This window comes from Pristis pectinata, chromosome 25, assembly GCF_009764475.1.
Source record: "Pristis pectinata isolate sPriPec2 chromosome 25, sPriPec2.1.pri, whole genome shotgun sequence".
Classification (NCBI taxonomy): Eukaryota; Metazoa; Chordata; class Chondrichthyes; order Rhinopristiformes; family Pristidae; genus Pristis; species Pristis pectinata.
Genome location: NC_067429.1, coordinates 1,916,085 through 1,943,691, shown reverse-complemented (window position 1 = coordinate 1,943,691; position 27,607 = coordinate 1,916,085). Strand labels below are relative to the sequence as shown.

Genomic DNA, 27,607 nt, shown 5'->3' with positions numbered 1-27,607 from the left:
TTCCAGTGTGTGTCTATATATGACTCGGATCCCACAACTGTGTTGACTGACAGAGGAGGATGTTAAATCAGTGACTGCAAGATATTCAGCTGTATCAAATCTCACTAACCAGGGAATGGGAGGTAAATGCACCTTGCTGGTGGAGTCCATGTCCCCAGGGACCTCTGGTTCTATTGGTGAATCATCGTTATTGTGATTCACACATCTCAGCTCATGTTATGGGCTCTGTTGTTTCAATAGCACATGGAAGTTGTAGGATTCTTTCTTGCACATTGGTTAGAAGTCATTGTGTGAATGTTTGGCCATGGAGGTCTCACGAGGGGGTTTTTGTTACTGTTGGGCTTGAATGATTATATGTGCATAGGTCCAGACTTTTCCCCCCAACTATATTTCTCCTACCCCCTACCCACCCCCCCATGCTTTGCCTCAACATGTGACATTCTTTATTCCACTCTCCACTGCATCTATAGTACTTGAAGAAAACTGGGAGTGAGCATGTCTTTGCCATTGAATAATGGGTTGCTTGCAGTATGGGCAACAGGTGTCTGTTATAATCGATGGAGATTATTCTTGCATCTAAGGTGTCTGGGAGTGTTGACAACAGAAGGCATGGGTAGGACGTTTGAGTATAGGTCAGTGGTGTAGTTGTTGGACCGTTGGCCTTTGGGACCAAATGTCTATGATTGATTGAATCAAAGCTGAAACACCAGCTCGAACCACGCAGCAAGGCTTCCACTGGGCATGTCCTTCCCACGCCAAACCTGGGCTGAGAGTGCCTGTGAGTCATGCTTGGGTGTGGCTCCAGTCCACCTGGAGTTCCAGTCTTCAAAGAAAGAAGCTGAAATTATTGGCCAACGCTCCCAGTGCAGTACTGAGGGGTTGCAGCACTGTCGGAGGGCTTTTGGTTGTGACACTAGACCAAGGTCCCAGCTACCCTCACAACTGTATGATCCCATGGCAATGTTCTGAGGAGCAGAAGTAATTGGCTGTGACCTGTGGCCAGTGTTTATCCTTCCACTGATGCAGTGACATCATCTGGTCATGTTGTTGTTTCTGAGCAAACTCTGAGGTGTTTGCTGCATTCCAACGGTGGCCACATTTTTAAGTGTTTTGTTGACTGTAGTGCATTCTAGGTTGTCCTGAGAGGGGGTGGTGACCTAGTTTGCTGAGTCTTCCTAGCAGAAGTCTGGAATATTTCAGAATTGTAATCTCCTCAATCTCTCCACCCTCCTCTTCACCCCATAACATCCAGTTTAAATCCTACCAGTCCGCTGGCATCATAGCTGGTCCACCTGTGGAGCTGTGCCTGCTTTGAGGAGCTCTTGGATGCCTCTTTAAAAAGGAACTATGTTGGTAGTGTGGCATTGCAGAGCCTCTCAGCTGAGAGAGCAACTGTGGAGTGTGTGGGGGTGTATGTTTCCATTTCTTGTTGTCATGGTCACCCGACTGCTAGATATTCTCTTCCAGTTAAAACTTGCCTTCAGGAATTATTGTCTCTGATCAGTAGATTTGTTCCAGTCACCAGTGCTGAGGTTTTCTGTCTGTTTGGTTGCAGAGTGAAAGATGGAGAGTTATGAGTCTGAGTCGGCCAGCAAGGTGGCTCATTGGCAGCAGACCTACATGGATTCTGGCATCCACTCGGGCATCAATACCAATGTCCCCTCGCTGAGCGGTAAGGGAAATCTGGAGGATGATGATGTCTGGAAGCAGGGACAATATACAGTCACAACCACCACCTACACAACGACCCAATTGCCAGGTACGTGCGGGGTCTTAAGTTGTTAATGGGTGGATGTGGAGGAGGGGATGAGGGAGGGCTGGTTAATAATTTGACTGATGGGGAGGGTGTCAGTGCTATGGTCCACAATGGCTTCTGGGTTTACCACCTTGAAGCTATTAAGAATGTCTTTAACTGTAATGGTTTCAGGGCACTAATTGCAATATTCAACAATGTAAATTCCTGAACATTCAGAGTACCTGGAGGCTTCATAAGTAGAACTGCTGATGGTGCAAGAAATCTGCCCTTGTGTGTGTCAGGTCTTGGTCACTTATAGAGATGAAATTCTACTGCAGAGAGGGAACAAGGCTGTGGTGTCAATGGGACATGTCATAATGATGTGAAAAGGAGACCATTCAGCCCATGCTCTATGCTGGCTCTTAGAGCAATCCCATCAATGCTGTTCCCATTTTATTCCCCTGTAACCTATTTTGTGCCTCAGGCCCATCAGCTTTCCCTGATTCTCCTGTTACTCATCTATTTTAGGGATAACTAACCATGGCCAGCTTAAGGTACCTGCACTTTGGGATGTGGGAGGAAACTAGAGCACCCAGGGAAAACCCATGTGCTCACAGGGAGTACAGGCAAACTCCACACAAGCAGCAGCCAAGGCTTCCCAGGCCCCATTGGGTGTGGGATGAAACTGCAATGGGAGTGACAACTTTACTGTGTATCACCTCCTATGGGTAAAGTGACTATAGAGGTGATGGCACTGGATATCTCAACAAGAGGACTTGCGCTGTACAGGTGTAGAACACTTGTTGCCCATCTGTCATTCTACAGCACAAGAATGAACCTGAGGAATAAATGGGAACAAAATATGAAGGAGTAGGAGAGGGAGTAACTCGAGTTATTGAGAGCCAAGGGGCAGGATGTGTCCACTCTACTTGTCAGGCAGTGTCTTTTGGTGTCATTGGGTTTAACTCCATCATGCTTCCATTCTGGATCATAGCCCAACTTTTATCTCCACATCCTTGCTCCTCCATCTCTGCCACCTTGTCCTGACCTGTAACTCTCAGATGTCAATCTCTGCTCCCACTGCCTTCACCCACCAACCTCCACAACTCTGGAAGTCTCTGCTGGACCCCTCTACTTCCCAATTCGCACTTAAGATGCTGATGAAACCATCTCTATTCAAGAACTGCTCTATGGGTAAGCCAGATAACTCTAGATCAGTGGTAGGAAGACTTGGGGGGGGGGGGGGGGGGGGGGGGGGGGGGGGGGGGGGGGGGGGGGGGGGGGGGGGGGGGGAAGAAAATTCTAAGGAACAGGATTTATCTTCACTTGGGGACAGGAATTTTTTGGAATAGTCAGCAAGGCTTGATTGGTGGGAAATCCTGTGTCTCGAATAAATTTTGAGGAGGTAGCTAAACATATATTGATGAGGGGAGTGCGGTAGATGTCTACATGGACTTTAGTAAGGCCTTTGATCATCTTTGATCATCTTTTATGGTTGGTGTTAAATTTCCCTAATGGCTCTGTGATGTTTTATTTTGAAGTGAGCCTGTGGCAGCTGCTCTCCCACCTATTGCCATGTAACAGTTGCTCTGGTGTATAAGTGGTGAGCCTTCTGTGCCTGGTGAGTGTTTACGACTGCATGCCCTCGACCTGTTCCATTGCCTTTCCACAGAGATGGAAGAGCAGCTGGCTTCCACCCGAGGGCAGCGGGTTCGGGCTGCCATGTTCCCAGAAACCTTGGAGAGTGGTACCCGCATCGTGTCCACTCAGATAGATCCTGGCCAGGAGACCAACGTGCAGAAGCTGTCGGAATCTTCACAGATGCTGAAAGCAGCCATCGTGCAGCTCATCAATTACCAGGATGATGCAGAGCTTGCTACACGTGCCATCCCTGAGCTCACCAAACTACTCAACGATGAAGATCAGGTAAAGTGTTTCTTCTGTACACAAAAGCAGGAGTAGGCCCTCCACCCTGTTCACGGATGTCTTTTGCATCAACTCCATCTACCCCGCTCAGTTCTGTAACTTTTTACAAAAAATCTCCAGAGTCAGTTCTGAAGCCTTCAGTTGTTTCAGTACTTGCTTCTGGAACAGACACTGATTTCCTCTGCCTTTTTGTGTGAAAGTTCCCTTTTGACAACACTTCTCAACAGCCAGGTTCCCTCTTTAAGGTTCTGACTGTTCTGGGCTTCCTCTTATTCTACTTCCTCTAATTACCCCATCAAATCGTTTGGTCATATCTTTCGGCTTCACTAGCTCTTAGAAGTGTTGTATAACCTTTTTCCCCAGTGCCATGCTGGTGAACCCATTCTGCACCCACTCCAAGACCTTTCCCAAGGTAAGTGGCAATTGCAGCTTGCTCCATCTGGTGTCTAACCAGAGAGATGTACAATTGTAGCCTCATTCCAATTGTCCAAATTCCAGGTTCCTGTTAAATTGATGGCTAACTGGTATTAGTCTTTAAAATATTTTTGCCTTCTAGGTTTGATTCCTTTTACACAGGGCCCTGAATCTCTTGGCTCCTTCACAGTGCCAAGCTTCTTGCCGTTGAGAGGGTGTTCTGGCCTTTTGTGGGTCTAGAATGATGTACCCCCCACCTTCCCATGTTGAACTGTTCTGCAGTTTTGCCCCCTCACTTACCCTGTTGACAATTGTTTGCGATGTTCTGCTCCTATCTATGCTGTTTACAGTCCCACTGACGCCCAGTTTTTCTGGCAGCTGCTTTCCATGGGTTTGGTGCCATTTTCTGCTACATTCCTGTGGGTGATTGATGATAAACTGCTGAGGTTGCTCAGCAGAGATTTTTAACCTTTGTTTCTCCGCTGCTGTAGGTTATAGTCAGCAAGGCAACCATGATTGTTAACCAGCTGGTGAAGAAGGATGCCTCGTGCCGTGCCCTGGAACAGTCCCCACAAATGGTCGCAGCAGTTGTCCGCACCATGCAGAATACCAGTGACATGGAAACGGCTCGCCATGCAGCCGGCATCCTGCACAACTTTTCGCATCACCGTGACGGCATGCTTGCCATCTTCAAATCGGGTGGGATTCCAGCGCTGGTCAGGATGCTGAGGTATGGAGCAGATCTGGCTAGGAGCTCATTTTGTGGCTTGTGTGATCTGCCACATTGTTCTGATTCTTTTGTCTCTGCCTACTGATAGTCAGAGCAATGATTCATGAGCATACCAATTACAAGCAGGATTATACCTCTCAGCCCTTGAACCATTTAATAATATGACTGATCTGATTGTAACCTCAGCTCCTGCCAAGTCATGGTGAGATTTCATTGACTAGATTAACAAGTATCTATATACCTTTTTACCACCTTAAATATTCAAATACTCCACTGCCCTTTAAGGAAGAGAATTCCAAACACTCGTCACCCTCTGAGGAGAGAAAAAAAATCAACCCCATCTTTATATCAAATATGCCAAACGATTTTAAACAGTGACCCCCTAGTTTCCTTGTGGGAGGATCTAGAACATCCTCTCCACAGCCACCATGTCAAAACCCCTTGGGATCCTTTGTGTTTCAATCAAGTACCCTCTTAAGCAGAGAAAAGCCTAGCCTGTTGAACCTTCCCTCATAGAAGACAACCTATTCACACTAGGTATTAGTCCTGTAAACCTTCTCCAAACTGCTTCCAATGCATTTATACTGTATTCCAGATGTGGTCTCACCAATGCACCATATAACTGAGGTGTAACCTCCTACTTTTGTATTTGATTCCCTTTTTGATAAATGATGATGATCTGTTAGCTTTCCCATTTACTTGTATCTGTATGCTAGTCTTTTGCAAATCATACACTGGAACTCCAGGTCCTTTTATATCTCCGACCTTTGCAATCTTTCACCATGTAGATAATGTTATTTATTTTTCCTGTCAATATGGACAACTTCACATTTTCTAACATTATCCTACATTTAACAAACCTTTGCCCTCTCACAACCTCTATCTTTTTATAGCTTCCTCATGTCCTCTTTACAAGTTACTTTCCCACTTTGTCATCAGCAAATTTAGCAACCAGATTTTTAGTGGCTTGAAGTATTTCTGTAAATTCTAAAATGTTGAGCTGCAGCACTGATCCCTGTGGCATGCCCTCATTACATCATTCCAACCAGAAAAAGACCCATTTATGCCTCCAGTTTCCTGTTAGCCAGACGATCTTGTATCCACACCAATAAGTTGCCTCCTAAACCATGAACTTTAATTTTCCATGTGATGTGGAAATCTATTGTACATCCACCATTTCCTCCTTTCCCACGGTATGTTACTCATTCAGAGAGCTCCAATAAATTGATCAAACATAACTTCCCTTTCACACAACTGTTGACTTTGCCGGATAACCTTGAATTTTTTTTTGAATTGCTCTACTATAACATCTTTAATAATAGCTTGTAACATTTTTTATATGGTAGATGTTAAACCAGAATCAGATTTATTATCACCTGACTTGTACGATGTAAAGTTTATTGTTTTGTGGCAGTAGTACAGTGCAAAGACACAAAATTACTATAAATTATAAAAATAAATAGTACAAAAAAAAAGGAATAATGAGGTAGTCTTCATGGGTTCATGGACCATTCAGAAAGCTGATGGCGGAGGGGAAGAAGCTTTTTCTGAATCATTGAGTGTGGGTCTTCAGGCTCCTGTACTCCTCCCCGATGGTAGTAACGAGAAGAGGGCATGTCCCGGATGGTGAGGGTCCTTAGTGATGGATGCCGCCTTCTTGAGGCACCGCCTCTTGAAGATGTCCTCGATGGTGGGGAGGGTTGTGCCTGTGATGGAGCTGGCTGAGTCTACAACCCTCTGCAGCCTCTTGCTATTCTGTGCTTTGGAGCCTCCATACCAGGCTGTGATGCAACCAGTCAGAATGCTCTCCACTGCACATCTGTAGATATTTATAAGAGTCTTTGATGTACTGAATCTCCTCAAACTGCAGTTTTGTGACTGGCCTTGCTGTTATAAGACGCTAGAATGAAGTTAATCAGGACCCTGAGAGTCCCAACAATACGCTTTGCATAACTGCCCCGATCATTGTAATTTTCCTGAATTCTTTTCTCCCTTCCTTCCAATTCTTGATATACAGCTATTTCAGGAGTATTACTTACATCCTCTACAGTGAAGCAAAGTACCTATTTAATTCATTTGCTACCTCCTTATTTTGCAATATTAATTCCCCAAACTCTTATTCTGTAAGACCAGCACTCAATTTGTCAACTGTCTTCAAAAGAAGTCAATAGAAACTCATATCTTTTTACATTTTGAGCTAGCTTTGTCACACACCCTATTCATTTTCTTCCTTAACTGTTTAGTCATTCTTTGCTGTGTTTTGTATTTTGCCCGATCTTCTCACCTGCACTTGTTTCTTTTTTTTAAAGACGTTCAGTGCTTTAAGTTGAACTCTTCAATGTTGCCTTTAGTAGAATTCTCTGGTTAAACCTCTGCCCAGAGGATTTTACAACTGAAGCACTTAAAGCACATCCACGTGGAAGAGTGATTGGAATAATGGGAAGACAGATAACACAAACCTTCCTGTTATTCCTCATGAGCGGTTTGTAAAATAAAGCAATGATTTGAAATATTTGTGCAATAGAAACAATTATCAGGCGGCACAGTGGTGCAGCCGGTAGGGCCACTGCCTCACTCAGAGACCTGGGTTCAATCCTGACTTTGAGTGCTGTCTGTATGGAATTACACATTCTCCTTGTGACAGCATGAGTTTTGTCTGGGTACTCTGGTTTCCTCCCATGTCCCAAAACATGCGGTTTGATAGGTTAATTGACCGCTGTAAATTGCCCCTAGTGTGTAGGTGAAAGGTAGAATCTGGGGGGAGTTGAATGTAGGCAGAATTGGATTATCGTGGGATTAGTGTAAATGGATGGTTGATGGTCAGCATGCACTTGGTGGGCTGAAGGGCCAGTTTCCCTCTATTAGCTGTACTTTCAGAACTTGTGGTGTAGTTCAGGACAGGTCTTTGGTCTCCAGCGTACAAGAACAGACACTGACCAGAGTTTATATTTTGTGTAGGATTTACAACATGGAAATGAGTCATCTGGCCCAACTTGTCTGAGGCTGTGATAACTCTCATCCCTTCTTATCTCGCCCTTTGAGAACCTGCTTCACGTTTCGTGTTGACTTTAGCTCCTCTTCTGTTTACCTGTGTAGTTCACCTGAACTGGCACTGAGTTCTCGTTTGGCTGTCAAATTTATTTAGTTTGCTTTTAATATAGTGGCTGTAAATTGCTTGGGCCACCTGGAAGATGGCAAAGGTACAATGGGAATGCAGTGCTTTCTTTAACATGTACTGATGTCTGAACTTGTCCCCCAGCTCTCCCGTAGAGTCCATTTTGTTTTACGCCATCACAACCCTCCACAACCTGCTCCTGCATCAGGAGGGGGCGAAGATGGCTGTGCGCCTGGCTGACGGGCTACAGAAGATGGTTCCTCTGTTGAAGAAGAGCAACGTGAAGTTCCTCGCCATCACCACGGACTGCCTGCAACTGCTGGCCTATGGGAACCAGGAAAGCAAGGTGGGGTGTGCCCAGCTTTTGGGAAGGGTCTTGGTTAGGAGGGTGGGAAGGGATGCTGGGCAGTGGGATGAGCAAAAGGAACCCACAGTCTTTGGTAAATTGGGTTATTATTGTCACATGTACTGAGGTACAGTGAAAAATGCATACTGTCCACACAGATCAATACATTACAATGGTGCCTTGAGGTAGTACAAGGTAAAAGCAATAATAGAGTACAAAAAGTGCTAGTTAGAGAGAGTGCAGTGCAGTTAGACAGTAAGGTGCAAGGTCACAACGAGGTAGATTGTGAGGTCAAGAGTCCATCTTATCGAACTAGGGAAACATTCAGTAGCCTTATAACAGCAGGATAGAAGCTGTCCTTGAGCCTGGTGGTACGTGCTTTCAGACTTTTATATCTTCTACCCGATGGGAAGGGGGAGAAGAGAGAATGTCCGGGGTGGGTGGGATCCTTGATTATGTCGGCTGCTTTACTGAGGCAGCAAGAAGTGTGGACAGAGTCCACAGAGGGGATGCTGGTTTCCGTGATGCGCTGAGCTGCATCCACAACTCGCTGTAGTTTCTTGCAGTCGTGGGCAGAGCAGTTGCTGTACCAAGCCTTGATGCATCCTGAAAGGATGCTTTCTATGGTTGGGGAGTGAGTCCCCTCTGGCTGGGAGCCACGGTTCTTGCCCATACTGTGGCAATGCAGGCATGAGAAAAGTGAACAGGAAGTGTGAAGGGGTAACGGAAAAAGGAGGTGAAGTAACTGGAAGGGTGAGCACAGTTATTTGAGGCTCTTCTTACCAAAAGTTCAGCCAGATCGTTGGACCACACGTGAAGACCATTGAAAGATGGCTTGCATTTACATTGGAGAATGTTTTACAACTTTAGTCTCACGGAAGCCATCCCCCACCCCACTAACAACAATTTAGACATTCAAAGATCCCATAAATAGCCAGGTGACCTGTTCTGGTGACAAGTGAGGGGTAAATGTTGGCCAAATCATGGGGAGAACTATGTGTTCTTCAAAACTGCAAATGTGGACCTTTATTATGTTGACCCAGGAGCAGATGAAGCTTTGGTTTAACTCCTTGACCAAAAGAGGCACTGCTGTTGCATTCTGGTTGTAGTGCTGTCCTAGTTGTGTCAGCCCCAAATCTCTGGCACACTGCAGTTTACAGTGCAATCCAGAGAAGGGATCCTGCATGCCCTATGAATTTGGCATCACCAGTGATTTCGACATCTTGAGTGATGGTCTCCTCATTGAACCTGGAGCATGATTGCTGCCCCACAATTGTCAAGTGAAAATTTGTAACCTGAAGCTGTCTTCTTCTGATTTCTCAGCTGATTATCCTGGCAAATGGAGGCCCTGCAGCCCTTGTCCACATCATGAGGACCTACAACTACGAGAAGCTGCTCTGGACTACGAGCCGTGTCCTCAAGGTTCTGTCTGTCTGTCCCAGCAACAAGCCTGCAATCGTGGAAGCTGGTAACTACCGCCTCTGGGACCTGCTCAGAACCCCAGACCCTGCCCCCTCTCCTGCACGTTGGAAGTTTCTGCCCTTTAGTTTGCAGATTTGGTGTAACCCCTGGGCACTTGTCCAAACCTAGGAAATTACCTCCACCTTAGACAGTCCTGGACACTCTTGGAACTTAAACTTCAATCTCCTTAAGCACTAATGTGTGGATGAAGTGGGACCATTTTTATTTTCCTGTTATCAGGTGGAGGAGAACTCCTGATCTGTTGAGGATTTCATAGAATTGGGGAATGGTTACAGCTCTCAAGGCTGCCATTCAGCCCATCACATCCATGCTGGCTCTCTGATATTTCAGTCACCCAGCCCTCCTTCCATAGTCTTGCAGTTTTTCTTCACTAATTCCCTCTTGAAGGCCACAATGGAACCTGCCTCCACCACATCTACAGGCAGTGGATTCCAGATTCTCCTCATGCTACTGTAAATCCTCTATACCTGTGACCTCTACTCCCTGACCTCTCCAACAAAGGGACACAGTACTGCTATCCAATCTGTACTTCTTTCAAATCTCCCCTCAGTCTTCTCCAGAGAAAACAGTTCCAGCCTCTTTTACCTAGCCTTGTATGAGCATTCCAAGAACCATTCTCATAAATCTTTTGTGGACTCTCATTAATACCCTCACCTTTTTCTAATAATATAATAACCAGAAATGAACACATTAATCCAGCTGAGGCTGGACCAATGTTTTATAAAGTTTAAACATAACTTTCCTGCTTTTATACTTTATGCCTCCAGTGATATTGCCCAGGATTGTGTACACTTCAGTAGCTGCTTCTCAACCACTCAACATTAGTGCACTGTATCCCCCTCCCTGCTCATGCAGCACATTTAGACTTACACCTTTTATATTTCACCACCTCACTCTCAGTAAAATGCATCCCCTCCCATTTCTCCACCTTAAACTTCTGCCCATTCCACCACTTGTATTCTGCTTTCCAGGAAATTTTGTTTTTTATTTTGGATTTCCTGCATCTGCTTTTTTTTTTGCTTTCTTTTGCCCAGGATGCAGTATACCTTTAGCCACAAGGGCACTCCATTAGTGTCATGTGGTAGGTAGCGGTGTTGCTGGAAGACAGAGGATTGTAGGTGTTGTGGCCACCATTGCTGACCAATTGCCATAAGAATTGATGCCCTCTGTGACCAGTGGTGGGTGGGAGGTTGGATGTTGTGATTGAAACGTTCCAAATGTGGTTCAGAATTGGCTATTCCATTCCAACCAGTACTGTATGTTACAGCCACAGCTCCCAAATACCTGGTTGGATGGATGTGGGAGGTGTGCTAGGTCCATGGAAACTTTGTGCCATGTCCTGGCCATTTAACAGAGTGTTACTTGAGCCCAGTTCTGACCAGCTCCAGTTGTGCCCTTGCATGTAGCAGAGAAGGATGGGGGTGGTTCTACTAACCAGGGCCCCTGAGTAGCTTCCCTCAGTGATCCAGCCCCACGTCTCCCTAGCAAAGTCTGCATTCTGCCCACTGTGGTAACCACCACTGACTCCACTGAGCTCGGATTCAGTTGTGTTTTGCTCCACTGAGTTTGGGGCTGCATCAGTTGTTTTTTCCTTCTGGGTGCTGTAGGTATTATTGCAGACTGTGTAAGCACAGTGTGTGCATTTCATCTAAGAGCATTTCAGCAGAGTGTCATGGTGGGATTTGACAAATGATATGAGAATCTGGTGAAGTGTGGCAAAGAGACTGATGTTGCTTTTTCTTTGAAGAATGAAATTGGAAGTCCCAGAGGCAGAAACTCAAATTAAGAATTTGAAATGCAGGTGCTTGGGAGGGGGTTGGGTAAGGTGGTGACAGGAAGAATCAAAATGCAACATTGCTGGAAGGCAGTTTGCTGAGAATTGTAGTTATTTAGCTACACACCTTAAAGGGGTTTGCTCTAAATTATAATCCAAAACACAGTGTGATTAAAATTGGTACCTTAAAACCAGTCTAGTAACTAGACTAAATTGTAATTAAAATAAATAACTAGTTAAAGAACTTAATTAGATTAGAACAGACATGGTCGAGCAGGTGATGCATTTCACTGTAGCATGCAGGAGTCGATGGATTCTGTTGCGAGGCAGCCACATCTGCAGTGTCTGCAGCTCGTGGAACTTGGTCAATGGTGAAGCTTTTGACATAACTTTACCACTCATCCCTGATGCACTGTTATCTTTCTCTAATATTCATTATGTGGATCTGGTCATTGGCAGCAAGGACAATATTTATTTCTCCTCACTAGTTGCCTTGTGGTGAGCCATCTTGGTTCCAGGAGATAGTCACACCTTTTAGTTTGATTACTGTAAATAAAGTTAGGATTTTTGTTATGGAAGATTTTGACCAAAATAGTGTAAAGAAAAATGGGCCAAGGGAGAATCAGGTCACAGGAAGTGATACAGTACACATATGTATACAGAAATACTTATACACATACATGCTCTGAACTGAATTTAAGCAAACCTTTCCTAAATCAGTGCTTAGGCACAGATAAAAACACCACAGTTCTTTCTGTCTTTAAAAATAGAACAAATACTTTAACAGAAGAAATGACTCTGTGCTCACCAATTTCTTCAAGGGCTGCAACAACTCCCCCGAAGTAAGTGACTGGACTAGTGGAAAATGTATAACTGTTATTAAAAGCCATGTTTCTATAGCCCCAAATCATCAAGAAGTATGGATGATGGAAAAATTCATGACATCATTTATAAGTGATCCCTGAAGTCTGTTACCTGTCCGGTACTGGGGGTTGAGGACTGGAAAGGGGTTGTAGTGACAGGGGAACGAGCCAGCTGTTGGGCACACAAGTATTGACAACGGGTAGAATCAGGAATGAGGTTCTGCTGAAGGGGTATGGGTGGCTGAGATCTAATTTTAAACAAAAATGATAATCTCTGAATTACTACCTGAGCCACATGCTAGTTGGCACCAGGTCAATAAGATCAGAGATGAATGTGTGGCTCAAAGATCGATGTGGGAATAATGGACTTCAATTCATGGGGTGGGGAAAGCTGTTCCGTTGGGATGGGCTTCACTTGAATCAGTCTGAAGATAATGCACTAGTGAATTGAATAACTAGGGCTTAAACTAAATAATGGAGAAAGGGGCGCAATGCAGGATCGAGTTCAAGTGCAGGATAACAATGTCGATAATAAACGAGGGAAACATAGTGCACCTGCAGAAAGTCAAAGCGTAAAATGGTAAGAATATAAATCTGAAGGCCCTGTACCTGAATGCAAACAGCATTGATAATAAGGTAGGTGAACTACACAAATAGAAATAAATGAGTGAGAGCCAATACAGAGATATTGTGGCAGGTGGTGTAGACAGGCAAGGAAATATTCTAGGGGTCTTGACATCTCCAAAGAATGGTTGGAAAGGAAAGGTGGGCGGGTAGCTCTGTGGATATGGGATGAGATAAGTATTGGGGTGAAGAGATTTAAGGTTGTATCATAATGAAGAATACATTTAGGTAGGGATGTGAAAGGGAAAGTCACTCGAGGGAGTACTCTGTAGCTCCCCTGTACGTTGAGGCATGAATCAAGAAATAGTGACTTTGACTGCAATAATTGTGGACAGCTTTAATCTTCACATAGGTTTTAAAAAAAATAACGAATGTAACTTTGAGGAAGAGTTCATGGAGTGTATTTGGGGCAATTTCATTGTGGAGTCAATAGGGAACAGGCAATGTGTAATTAGACAGGATTAGATAATACTAAGAGTAATCAGGATTGTAATTGAAAATTACATTTGAAATTCAGAAGCTTGGGTCTGAAACTAGTGTTTTAGAGGTAATAACAAAGGAAATGAAGGCAGTGTGGGCTAATATGGGACCGGTGAAGATGTCTTAATATGTAGTTAAGCTGTTTAAAAAATATCACAGTCTTTACTAGGTGTAGTCTATTGAGAAATACTTGAGGCTCGGAGAAGGTTGACCCAATTATGGTTAAATAGGGAAGTAGAGAATGGTATCAAAGTGATGTTAAAGGCATATCATGTTGCAAAGATTAGTGACTGGCCAGAATATCTCAAACATCTTAGAAATAAGCACAGGACAAATTAAAAATGGAGCAGAAATTGGATTGAGAAAGGTAAGAGCTAAATGATAGTCCCTCAGAGAGACCGTGAAACTGAGGAAATCGCAGAGACTTTGAACAAACATTTTATATTTGTCTTCATGGTAGAAGGCACTAAGAGCATTCTGTTCATCATAGAAAACCAGATATGAAAGGGAAGAATGAATTGAAACAACAAGCTAATGGGACTGCAGGTAGACACTTTCTGTACCCTGAAGACCTGAATCCTTGGGTCTTGATAGAAGTGGCTGTGGAGGTGGGAAGTTTGGAAGATCCACAGTGTTCTGGAAAGGTTCCAGCAGATTAGAAAACCACTCATGTAACACCCCTATTCAAGGAGGAAGGGCGATAGGAAGCAGGAAACAATAGGCCAGTCAGCCCAATGTCGGCATTGAGAAAATACTGAAATTTGTTATTAAGGAAGTAGTAGAAAGGCACTTAGAAAATCATGATGCAACTAACTGCAGTCACATCTTTTTATGAGAAAGTAGTTTATTTAATTCTCAAAGAACTCTGAGCCCAGTGGACTAAGGAGTGCCAATGGGTGTGTACTTAGCTTTCCAAATCCATTCGCTAAGGTGCAAGTAAAAGATTACTGGGCAAGAGCTTGAGGTGTTAGGGATACTATATTAGGATGGATAGAGAATTGGCTGTTTAACAGAAGGCAGAGTTGGATGAATGGGTTATTTTCAGACTGGCAAACTGTAACTAGGGGGTTAATCTCCATTAATGTCTTGGATGAAAAGACCATGTCCATTGTAGCCAGATTTGCTGATAATACAAGCACAGGAAAGCCTGCAAAGGGATATAAGTAATTGAGCGAATGGAGTCTGATGTGAAGAAATGAGATTGACTACATTGGGAGAATAGAAAAACAGTATGTTGGTTTAATGGGGAGATGCTACGGTACAAGAGGTAATGGATGTCCCCCTACATGAGGAATAAAGTCAGTATTCAGCTACAGAAAGAAATTCGGAGGGCAAGTCGAATGAAAATCAAAAAAATCAGAAATAAAAACTTTTTTACCCAGAATGGTGGCTGTGACCTTCTCCCACAGGGTTTGAGGTGCATTGCGGGGGAGTTGGATAAAGATGTGGGCAAACTGACTGGAGAGCACATCAGGGTGGAGTAATGTGGGAGGAGGCCACTGGCACAGCCTAATTCTACTGAGGACCTGTTCCTCTGCTGCATTTCTCCATCTCCCATCGTGACAACCTCATGGAGCCAGCTGGAGATGTGCGTTTGTGCAGGGTTGCTGGTTCCCGTGGGTACACGAGGCACTGTAGTGTTTTACATCAGATGTTTTGTTGGATGGTTGAGTGGGGTCTGGATTCATCAGTCAATGCAGTTGACACCGTCAGTGCTCCGAACTTCTACTTGAATTCCCAGCACACAAACCCAGTCCTGATGTAGGGTCTCAACCTGAATCGTCAACTGTCCCTTTGCCTCCATGGATCCTGCTCAACGCCTGAGTTTTACTTTTTGCTCCCCAAGCCCTTCTACTGGATTAAGCTGTTGTTTCATTGCGCAGGTGGAATGCAGGCCCTGGGTTTTTCACTGAACAGCTCGAGCCCCAGGCTGGTCCAGAACTGTCTGTGGACACTGAGGAATCTCTCCGATGCAGCCACAAAGCAGGTGAGGCCCTGCATCTGACAGACTCCAGCATCACTGGAAAAGGACAGAGATCCTGTTGATAAGGTGCCCGTAGGCCATGCCAAGGCTTTGCACAGAGTTATTTGAAGTCTAGTTCTTGCTATGACGTAGCTTCCATAATGAGATAATGCTCTGGAAATCGGTGTTATTTGTGCAGTTTTGATGGTCTGCAACATTCCCTACTCACACAAGTCCCTGGTTGGGGGGCGGGGGTGGTGGGTGGAGAATACCTAATTCCTTACATGCTGCAGCACCCCTTCAGTACTCACTGAATGTGTCAGCCTGTGTTAGGGGTCTGGCACGCCTGTGATAAGCTGGGAATTGCATTTGTGTCCAATGTGTTTTTCAGCACTTTGGTCTTCCTCACCACCAAAACTTTGAGGTGGAACAGTCCAAAATAAAGCCCTTTTATTTTCTATTCCACCCCCCCAGTCCTATATTATTTCTCCATTTTGAGTAGCTTGTAATTGCTCGTCCATTGGCTGATGTGCCTTCAGCCTGGGCTGAAGCTCTTGCTCTCCCTTTGTCTTCTAAGGCATTCTTATGCCAATCTCTGGGCCCTTGTACCACTATCACCCTATGGTGCTCAGTGTCATCCTTCAGCATTGCTCCTGTGAAATGTTTTGGGAAGTTGTGCTGTGGGGTAGGTGGGTGTTGATCTTCTGCCTCTGGAAGCAGTCGCTCTATTGGAGCTTCCTCTGTCATTTGCTGTCCTGAGGCATCCACACTCAGCAGTCTGCTTTCCACGTAATTTCTACGATGAATTACCCAGATATGCATGCTGCTCAAACCTCCAATCAATGTTTTATGGAAGTTTGTCATTAATATTTTACTCTTGCACTCTGTGCCTGTGTTTATGATTTAACGTGCTCGCGGCCTGTCTCCTGCAGTGCTGCTCGGGTAGAAAATCGTGACCCTCACCTGACCCAAGCCCAAGGACTGTGATTCCTTTTGTGCCCGACCATTGCCAAATCATCACAACAACACCCAAGTGGCAGCAAATACTGACCAAATGCTCCTGACTGATAAAATCCTGATTCCAGCTGGTTCAACCAGAACCCAAATGATTGACTAAAATGTGCAGCTGAACCCAATGTGCTGATCAGGTCCTGTTGGGCTCAGATCAAGTATTGGGGTCCACGAACTTCATCCATACACACTCTCACTCTCACACTCTCGCCAACTATTAACATTCACTCCCTTTCATTGTTCCTTTGAGTGAGTGGCTTCATCACAAGGCAATGCCTAAAAGCTGGTGTGTGATGGGAGAGGGACATGGGGTGAAGAGCACACTCCTATCTGTAAGGTGATGGACATTGGTTGCGAGTTGCCGTGGTGGGTGTAACGGATGCCATAATGATGGGCAAAGAACTAGAACTGTGGTCCAGTTAAGTAGTTGCTGCCTCACAGCTTCAGTGACCTGGGTTCAATCCCGACCTCTGGTGCTGTCTGTGTGGAGTTTGCACAACCTCCCTGTGACCCTGTAGGTTTCCCCTGGTGGCTTCCCATATCCCAAAGATGAGTGGATTGGTAGGTTAATTGGCCACTGTAAATTGCCCCTAGTGTGTAGGTGAGTATCTGGGGGGGGGGGTTGATGAGAATGTGGGAAGACTAGATTACCGGGAACATTAGGTGGGAATGGGATTGTCCTGTGAGCCCAGATAGACTTAAAGAGCTGAATCGCCTCCTGTGTTGTAAGGAAATATGGAAGAGGATTCCACGTTGGGGAATCTAAATCTAGGGTAACAAGTCCAAGAGTTAACAATAAATCAACTGCAGAAACTACAAGAAAAAATTCTGAAGTCGAGTGCTGAGGATTGGGAACTTGCTACCACAAGTAATGCTTTCAAAAGGGAACCGGTTGTGTTTGAGAATGGGGAGTAGAAAGGTGGTGAGAAGCTGTGGGGTGGCAAAACTGGATGGGCTTGAATGGCCAGTCTGTGCTGTGGTGGATAAGTTAGATGCTCTGTTTGGTGTGACTGACAGAGCTCTGAGCTGCTCTGATTGTGTATTTACCTTTTAATGTGTGATCTTGGCCACAGAAGGTTTGGAGCCTCTCCTCACTACCATGGTCCAGCTCCTGGGCTCAGATGACATCAATGTACTGACCTGTGCCACAGGCATCCTCTCCAACCTCACCTGCAACAACTCCAGGAACAAGATGGTGGTGTGTCAGGTCCGTGGCATCGTTGCCTTGGTCCACACGATGCTGAGAGCGGGAGAGAAGGAGGACATCATGGAGCCAACGGTCTGTGCTCTCCGTCACCTCACCAGCAGGCACCCTGAGGCAGAGGTTGCTCAGAATGACGTGCGCATCAACTATGGCATCCCCACTGTGGTCGGGCTTCTGAACCAGCCTTCCACTGGCCATTGATCAAGGTTAATTGGAACACTTGATGTGGGAGTGGGTGGGTTATGTTCACCTAGGCAGGGACTAGAATGCTGATCTAGTTTGTACTGGACCAATGACGGTGGGAGGTTCTGAGGTGCTGTTGAAACTGATATATCATAATGTCCCATGTTGCTTCTGGCCTTTGAAGAGGAAACTGACACTTGGTTGGCCTACAGGTAACTCTGGTCCCACTGTTCTGTAAGATTCGATGTGGGTGTCCATGCAAGGCCAGTTCTTGCTGCTTGCCCCTACTTGGTGGTGGTGACGTACTCCTTGAGCTACGGTAGCCCTTTTGGTGAAGGTGCTGTTGGGAAGGGTGTTCTGGGATTTTTGACCCTGTGATGGGACTTCGACCTACAGGAGACTGGAGGTGGACAATAAGACCAATTCTCTTTCTTGTCCTTCACCAGAGAAGAAACCTAGAGAGAGAGAGAGATCAAGACCTGCTTGGGCATCAGTCTACAGCATTGGGTCTTGTGGCCCCACTGGTAGAAGGGATGGGGTCAGGGAAGTGAGGGAGCAGGGTGGGAGGCTCCCATGGGGTTTGTGCCACTTTGATTTTTGTTTCCCATCCCTGCTTCCAGGCTACAGTTGGACTCGTGCGTAACCTGGCGTTGTGCCCAGCTAATCACAGTACTCTCCGGGAGAGCAACGTCATTCCCCGACTCGTCCAGCTCCTTGTCAAAGCTCACCAGGACACACAGCGGCAGGCACCTGGAGGAGGACAACAGTACATGGTACGTGTGACCCCAACCTCACCTTTATCCCTCGCACACAACCCCACTCACCACTGCCCTCCAAGTCACTCATGTTCAGCAACCCTGAAGCACATGCATTGTTTGTGCCATGGTGCCCTGTGCAGAGAGATTGGGCTCACCTGTGATTCCTTAATTAGTTCAATAGCTGTCTATCGAGTGTTTAAAAGTGGGCCCTTTTGGGTGAAGCCACTGGTGTGTAGAGCAGTTACCTGCAGCTCTAATGGGAGCTTTTGGTGATTTGAAAGAATGTTGAAATGCCTTGCGCACGGTGCTGGCAGCATTTCTATTGACCGTGGCATGTGTCCCACCAGGATGGGGTGCGAATGGACGAGATCGTGGAAGGATGTACTGGAGCACTGCACATTCTGGCCCGGGATCAAACCAACAGGGCTCTCATCACCCAGCTCAACACCATCCCACTCTTTGTCCAGGTAAGCCGTGCTTGCTAAAACATAGACAGCTCTGCCTCACTCCACCCTCCTGTCCAGACAGGACAACAGACTGCTTGAACCACCCTGACTACAGAGATGTACTCCGATCTATGTAGCTGGGGTCTGCATTGTGCTCTCCTGTCATTGTGCTCTCAGCCCTGTCAAATACCAAAAGCATTATTCCACAAATGCATAACATAAAATTTCAGCTTCCTTATTAATTTTTTTAGCTTTCTTAATGTTTTCCCGATGGACCTCTACAAGTCCTCTAACTCATCACATGTAATTGTAGTTTGACTAAATCAAGGTTTGACTGCTGAGGAATATACTGAATTGATTTTCCACAGAAAACACATGGTGGATATCTGATGCTTTCCTGTTGAGAAAGGCTTGTGGTTACATTAGCACCTTTAACATTTTATTTGAGGACATCTCAAAGCACATTGGAGTTATTGAAGAACCTCTTGTTTTGGAGCTCTAGAAATCAACAATCTCGCATTAAGCAGATAATTTGCTCTTAGAAACTGGCGAAGGGACTGGATCAATCTCCCCATCTGCTGAAAGAGCTGCAGGATATCTTGCCCCACCTAAGGCGGTCAACAAAGTGTCAGTTTAACATCTCATTCAAGGAATAACACCTCTGACTGCTCGGCACTTCCACAGCTCTGCACTGGGGGGGTGTCAGCCTGGATTTTTTTTTTGAGCTCCACTCTCTGGATAGGATTTACAATCTTCTGATTTTGTTTGTCCTTAACCCACAGCTGACTTCTCAGGAGATTCAGTGACAGTCATTTAAATAATTCATCCTGAAACTGACCACTGCTATAATGTCAGCCCTGGTTCGATGCTAAATCCAAAATTAGCCATCCATAGTTAAGCAGGACATTTAACATACTCAGTAGCAGTATAACATTGGTAAATACAGAATGGTAAATGCTTGGTTAACCTTTTCATTAACACTCATTGCTAATCATTGATTAGATTGAAGGTTCCCTCAGACTTAATCTATTCAAACTTGCACAGAATGGCTGTGGGTTTTGTTACCAGCTTGCATGGATCTGTTTCTTGGCAAGGAATCAAGAGGGAGAGGGACTGACCTTAAAGCATTGATCCATTATCTCATTAAAGTGTTTGTAGTTTGTTGGCATGCTGTGGTCATGATTGTTCCTCCTGCTCCTGTTCGCCAGCTCCTCTACTCCCCAGTTGAAAATATTCAGCGTGTTGCAGCTGGTGTCCTGTGTGAACTTGCCCAAGATCGGGAAGCAGCAGAGGAGATGGACCAAGAGCAGGCCGCAGTACCCCTGACCGAGATGTTGCACTCTTCGAATGAGGGCATTGGTAAGTGTGCACAGTCTGTGTGACACCATTGTCGTACCTGGCTGGGGACGTAGGGAGTTGGTTTCCGGTGTGGGGCCAGGACACAGGAGATGGGGCAGGTAGGTAGGAGAGGGTTTTAGGTGTGCAGGGACCAGAGTACATCTGTGGGCTGTGAAATAAAATCACCTGGGGCTCCTCTCACTGACCAGTTCCATGGCTGCATCACTGGGGTGGAGGATGGCTGCTCCTGTTTGTATCTGGGGAGGGGGGGCTAAAACCCCAAAGAGCTCCAGTCTGGCAGAGCATCTCTGTTTGAATCGGGAAACCCAGCTGACGTCTGACTTGATGTCCCTCTTGACTCTTGAATACTTGGATAAGCACTAACAGAATGTCATTGAGGGAGTGAGGGGACCAGCATTGACCAGTTTGGCAAATGGCCTGTTTTTGTGCTGTAGTGTGAACCATGACATTGTGTGCTGACCTTCCTCCCTGCTCTGCAGCTACCTATGCTGCTGCAGTGTTTTTCCGATATCGGAAGATAAGCCTCAGGATTACCGAAGCGACTGTCGGTTGAATTGACCAGCACGCTGTTCAGGAATGACCCAGAGGCTTGGGATGCGGTAAGTGACGGATTTCTGGCGATTGCCCATGGGTGGTGAGGGATGATCATGTGTTCTGAATCAGCAGTGTTGCGACATCCCCAACAATGGGCGTTAGCGAGAACAAAGCTGTGCTGCTAAAGGCAGCTAGGTGTGGAGATGACCTGGGGACATGATGCAGAGAGTAACAGAACATAGAACACTACAGCACAGTACAGTACAGGCCCTTCGGCCCACAATGTTGTGCCGACATTTTATCCTGCTCTAAAATCTATCTAACCCTTCCCTCCCACATAGCCCACTATTTTTCTATCATTCATGTGTCTATCTAAGAGTCTCTTCAATGTCCCTAATGTATCTGCCCCCACAACCTCTGCTGGCAGTGTGTTCCACGCACCCACCACTGTCTGTAAAAAAAAAAAACCAAACAAACTTACCCCTGACATCCCCCTTATACCTTCCTCCAATCACCTTAAAATTATGTCCCCTCATGTTAGCCATTGTCGCACTGGGAAAAAAGTCTCTGACTGTCCACCCAATGAGTAATGAAGAGAAGTGCTTGTAGTTTCCCAGATCATGCTTTGGATGTTTGTACGTGAGTATCTGGGACGTAATTCCAGCATTGGAGATGGTAGCTGTGTCCATCTGCATCTTGTTATAGCATGGAAAAGCAATTACGTGCAGCTTCATTAAAGTTGTATTTTGAGGTTCGATAGGCAGTTGATGCTGTCTGGACTGGCTCATTGGATGGCTTCAGTCCCTCCATGATAGGCAAATTCATGAGTTACATCAATAGGAAGGGGAAATGGTGATACACATCCAGCTCAGGGCAGGGTGTGGCCAGGCAGGGAGCCAGCAGATGGTGCTCCCATGTGCCTACAACACTTGTCCTTCAAGACAGTGGAGTTTGTGAGTTTCCTGTTAAGTCTATTCAAGTAACTGCGGTGCATTTTGCAGATGATGCAGCCGCAGGTCACCATCAATGGAAGGAACGAATGTTCAGGCTGATGGATGGGGTACCAATCAAGGAGGCTACTGCTACTTTGTCCTGGATGGTGCTGAGCTTCCTGGGTTAATGGTACTTCAGTCACCCAGACAAGTGGAGGATATTGCATCACATAGCTGACTTGTTCATTGTAGATGGTGGAGGGACTTTGTGGTGTCAGGAGGCGAGTCACAAAACCTTGACCTCAATACAACTTTGGTTAAGGTGCCACTTCATGTCTGTGTCCTAACAAGGCAGCTGTGTCTGTCCATGTCCCCTCCAACTTTGGAGTTATGCTCCATGCACCAAGTCTCTATTCTGCTTTGATAGCCACAATATTCATGTGATTGGTCCTGTTGAGTTAGTTGTCAATGGTGACCTCTTCCAGGAGGCATTGTCCCCACCACCCCACCCCACTCGCACCAAGGATGTGGATGGAAGCTAATTTCATCAATGGTAATGCTGTTGAATGGGGTCAAGCCTCTCTTGGAAATAGTCATTGCTTAGCACTTGGCCATCAGGATTATTTGCCAGCTATCAGCTCCGGAATATTGTCCACATCTTGCTGCATGCAAGTGTGGATTGCTTCGTTATCTGCAGAGTTCCAAATACTGCACACTGAGTCATCAGCGAGCATCTCCTTTCCTGAACTTGAGGGAAAGAAGATCATTGAGACAGCTGAAGGTGCGTGAGCTGAAGACACTGCCCTAAGGAGCCCCTGGGGCTGAGACTGACATCCAGAAACACAACTGTGCTTTCTGTGTGTGAAGTATGACTCCAACCACTGGCGTTGTCCCTATGCCCTTTAATTCCATGTCAGCAGGGGCTGTAGATGTGGTTCACTCCAATGCTGCATTTATAAGGAGGGCAATCACTCTCATTGCTTCTGGAATTCAGTTCTTTTGTCCGTGGATTGTTCCTGCTTTTTGTAAGTGGGACACAGTAGGGTTCCTGCTAACTCTTGTTCCTTACACTCCCCAGGTGGACAGATTGATGGCTGCTGATGGCTACCAACCGGGTGAGTTTAAGGAGTTGTTAAATATCCCAATGTTTCTGATTTATATGAAGTGAAAGAATGTTGATTTCTCTATATATTTAATTACTACATATCTTAGAGGTATAGTTACAGAGGGAGATGCGACTGAACAGGTGTGTATGTGCACTGTTTCTCTTGGAGTGTGCATAAACAGATGGACATATTCTTGCCAACCCACTCTCTCTCTGCCATGGTGGAAGGGCAGAGGGGTGGAAGTTTAAAATTTCGCCTCCCTCAGCATGGCAAATACAGCTCAGCAGACCCTGTCAAGTCTGCTACTTGTTCTCTAATGAACTGGATTGGGCATGATGATTTTATCAGCGTTGATGTCCAAAAGCATTGATGTTAAGATCGAATGACTCCCAAGATCTATTCAGAGCAATTTTTGACTCCCTGGAGCAGAAAATGTGAATGTTGGAGGGAGGCGACATTCCTTATAACTTGAGGTTGACTCGCTGAGCAATAATGGATTCTAATTGTTTTTGTTTGCATTTTTTAATCTCAATTTTAATTAAGAAGTGTTTTTCTTTGTGTGCTTGAGCAGAGACCAGCATCCCATACAACTCCTTTGGGAATCCAGAGTGTGATCTGGGCCCTGATTACAATCAGATGGCATAGATGGAAAGTAGCAACCGTATAAACAGGTAAAATTGAACACTGGAAGGGGAAATGCATAGATCCTAAGTTTTAGGGATATTCTCCCACAAGCCACGAGACTGTCCTGATGATCAAGAAGCTTTGCAAAATGTCAAGCCCTTGATTTCGCATCAGGTTATCCTTGTTCATGGGAGAGGGGTTAACATGATAATACTTTCAAAAGAGCCTTTGCGGGTTTGAACTGGCTGCCCCCATGTGTTCACAGTGCTGGATGTGAAAGACCGTGAAGAATGAGCATCGCTCGAGGCCAATGGAAATTTCCACTCCCTTGGACTAGGGTTGGCAGCGTAAAGTTTGGAAGGTGTAAGTGGTGAACTGAAGGACTGGCTGAGGCATCCGAGCCTCTGCCACAGGGACAAGGACTCCCCTCACTCTGCCAGCTCAGTTTCCTGAGTTGAATGTATCTCACTAGCTGGTTTGATTAGTCTGAATTTAATGGGCCTGGAGATTTGGGAAGGTGGAGCTTCCTTCTGAGGTGGACAGACCCAGATCCAAGGATTAATAGGTTTTGGTTGGATGATGTCTGTGAAGTCATAGGCACTGTGGTTTTGATCACATTTGGGGGATGTCTCTGGGGCATAACCAAGGTCCTAGAAATGCATATCCAAAATTCTGCCCTCAGCCAATGGTTCTTGACCCTGCCCCTGACCTGTGTTCCAAGCTAACGCATTACCTCAGTCAGCCAATGAATGTGCAGCATTGCTACCTTCATCTGCACAGCCCCTGTAATCCACCTTAATGGTGATGGTGTTAGGGTAGCTCTGTCGAAGAGCTAGTACCAGCACAGTAGGCTGAATGGCTTCTCTACTGCTTCAGTCTGATTTTGTGATCTTTTAAGAATGCAAGTTTTCAACAATGTTCAGTCAACAACTCCTCTGAGTAGGTTGGGCCCTGTGTGGGATCCGCTTCCTCAAGCTGGAGTCTCTGAGATCCACACCCTCTTGAGTCCCTCCCTGCCAGATGTGGAGTCATTCTCCTACTGTTGACTCTGCCTTCCAAAGGTTGACTCACTGAAACCGAGTGAAGACTCTCATTTCTATGGCGTCTTTCAGAGCTGCTTGATATCTGCATGCTTTCCAGCCAATTTGGTCACATTATATCAATATGGCAGCCAATGTGCAATGCAAGCTCCCATAGACCACCATGTGAAATGGCCAATAATTTTAGTAATGACAGTGATTTGTTGATGAATATTGAGCAGTCCCTGGCGAGGACCCCTATTCCTCAACTAGTGCCATGGCATCATTTTCATCCACATGGATTAAGGGCTCAAGTCCCATGATGGGGAGGTGGGGCTTAACCCCCATGACCTGCTGACCCAGGGTAAGGCCACTGCCACTGGCCCTCAGACCCAATCTGTTCATCAGTCCCTGACTCTGCCTAATCAGGTGTTAGTGCTTCCAAGACCCTGTTTAGTGGGAGGGGAGACACCAGTCAGGGTTTGTGCTGCTTCCTCCTGTGCAATGGTTTCAGAGAAGTGTTCACCTCCATGCTCATGAGGACAGGTTATTGATGGTGTGATGCTTCTTACAGTCAAAGTGCCTGTGTTCTCACCTGATTGTGATGTATGGCATTGCCTCCAACAACTGGAACTGAGACCTGGGGAGTTGGTGCTTTCAGCAGAGAAAAAATGAGGGAAGTGCATTACACTGCCGCTCTGGTCAGGTCAGGTCACAACTTTGGGTTCAAATCCCACTCGAGAGGCTAGAGCCTAAATATCCAGGGTGGCTCATCAATGCAGCCTGTATTTGCGCTGTTGTCTCTGAGGTTCCTTCGCATCAGATTCTTAGACAATGCCCGAAACACTCAGCAGGTCAGGCAGTGTCTGTGGAGCAAGGAGCTGTTAATGTTTGAGGCCATTAACCCTTTCAGCAGTTTATTGGGGTTGAAGGAAGGTCATTGACCTGAAATGTCAGCTCTGTTTCTCTCTCCACAGATGCTTCCTGACTACTGAGTGTTTCCAGCACTTTGTTTTATTTCAGGTTTCCAACTATAAACTGTAGCCACTTCTGCCCCTGCCCCCATCCCCTCCCCCTCACCCCCCCCCCCCCCCCACCCCCCTTGGGTGGTATTTTTAAATAAAACAGGCATTATTTGGAAGAGGAATAGGCCTCTCCTGTGTTCTGGCCAATGTTTCCCTCCCCATCAACTTTGCCATCCTGTTATCTGGTCAAACCCCCACGTTCCCCTCCACAGATGCTGCCTGACCTGTTGTCTTGTTTCCAGCATTTTATCACTTTGTTTTTTTTTCTTTATTCTGTATCTAACCCCTTTATTCCCAGGCCTGTGTTTGTTTTACCTTTTGAATTTAACTTGTTAATGAGCTTAAAAATGTTGACCACTGCCAAGGATGTACTGCAGCCCCTGCTGCTGTTTTTGGGATCTTGCTGTGTGTTAGCTGGCTGCTGCATTTCCCCAGTTGCACAGCGACCACGTTTCAGTAGTGCCTGGTGCATCCTCGGGTTGCAGTGAGATGTGGCTCTGACCTCTCTCGCGGTGAACAGAGGCAGGTTTCCCTGGCTCTGTGGCCGGGAGTGAGGGGAGTCACCGGTGGGCGAGGTGGGCTGTTCTCTGTCAGGTGACCTTGTTGTGCTGATTGTGACTGACCCTTTGTCAATAGGTCTGGTGCTGACTGAGGCAGCTGCAAGACTGCTTTTAACAGAGTGTGGCAGAGTTTCAGAGGGGGAAGTGCCTGACGTGTCACGGAGCGCCTGTGGGAAGCTTTATCCGAAACCTTTCAGCGTGGGATTAATTGAGGAAAATTTCAGTGTCCGATTGAACAAACTGGAGCCTGGCTGAAGGTTTCACTTCTGTCTAACTATCTCAAACACAACTTCACACCTTAATTCCCCAGAGCTTTGAACGTTCGGAATCACATTTTACCAAAGGTTGACTTTATTTTTTAAACCAGTTTCACTCTAGCTTTAGATTATTTAGGGATACATTTGCTTGTCTTTCAACTGGGTGTCTGGATGCTGCCATTGTTGGGGCGGAGGTTTAACTGTCCCAGGTCAGTCCCCGAGGGATCTGCCAGGTGTGACCCAGATCTCCATTCTCCCTCTGATTTGCAGCCGCCTCTCTGATGGAACCTGGGGATTGTCCCACAGGAGAGATCCTCCTTGTTATTGAGATGTTCAGAGCTAGCGGGCTCTGAAATTAGGGGTGTAGGTGGGGCAGAGTCTGTAGGGTCTCCCTCCCACTTCACTCCCTGCAGCCCCATCCCTTTCTGGTGAATTTGGGTATCATCATGCGTGGTCACAATTTGGCCTGTGCTTACCACAGTGTGGGGCGAGTTGGAGCCCAAGCCCAGGACAAAGGGCGAAGACCCATTGGGTTTGATCCGCAGGCTACAATCCCAGGAGATTAGTAACCCGAGAGGCGGCAGCGTGGCGGAGGTGTCTCTCCTGATTTCTATTAACGGTGGCTGGTGTTTTGTTTTTTTTTGCTGTAACCATTTTAAAGAGCTTTCAGATAATCGCCGATTCCTTTAATTGTACATTGTATGGTGGTGCAGGACATTTATACAGGAGCATGGTTTCAGTGAAGCACCTTTGATAATTCCTGTAAGTTTTTGTAAAAAGCAAATTAAAAATATATCTCAATGTCTGGGCCCTGCTTTATGGAAAGTTTCTATCCCAGGTCAGTGGACCTGCTGTCTGCATGGCCTCAGTTGGGCGAATTAAACTGGGCACTCGCCCCGATTGCTGTGTTGGCTGATTCACTCTGGCTTGCGTACATTGGGCTCTGTTACCACGACCACTGGGCACTCGTGGAACAAACGTTTCCTGGCTTAAAGCTGCCATTTTCCTTTCCTGCATCAGCAGATGTCCAGGAGTCAGAATCCATGCCAAGGCTCCTCTCTTGGATGGAGGGTGTTGAGATGAGGCTTCACTCAGTTCACAGCCTCCCCTTGGAACTTTGGTTCTTATATTAAAATA

The 27,607-nt window shown here is 46.0% G+C and overlaps 1 protein-coding gene across 1 annotated transcript in view; it reads left to right on the top strand.

Moving 5' to 3' along the window:
- LOC127582898 (catenin beta-1-like) overlaps positions 1-27,271 on the top strand; it is a 55,246-nt gene extending 27,975 nt beyond the window's left edge. Inside the window, 15 exon segments of the mRNA XM_052038539.1 lie at positions 1,556-1,759; positions 3,408-3,661; positions 4,567-4,805; positions 8,065-8,266; positions 9,590-9,734; positions 15,373-15,477; positions 17,537-17,851; positions 17,854-17,873; positions 18,471-18,623; positions 18,956-19,075; positions 20,263-20,413; positions 20,893-21,012; positions 22,958-22,994; positions 23,557-23,656; positions 26,290-27,271. Of these exon segments, the coding sequence (XP_051894499.1) occupies positions 1,564-1,759; positions 3,408-3,661; positions 4,567-4,805; positions 8,065-8,266; positions 9,590-9,734; positions 15,373-15,477; positions 17,537-17,851; positions 17,854-17,873; positions 18,471-18,623; positions 18,956-19,075; positions 20,263-20,413; positions 20,893-20,966 (1,974 nt within the window). The 5' untranslated portion in view covers positions 1,556-1,563 and the 3' untranslated portion in view covers positions 20,967-21,012; positions 22,958-22,994; positions 23,557-23,656; positions 26,290-27,271.
- Positions 27,272-27,607: the final 336 nt, after the last annotated feature.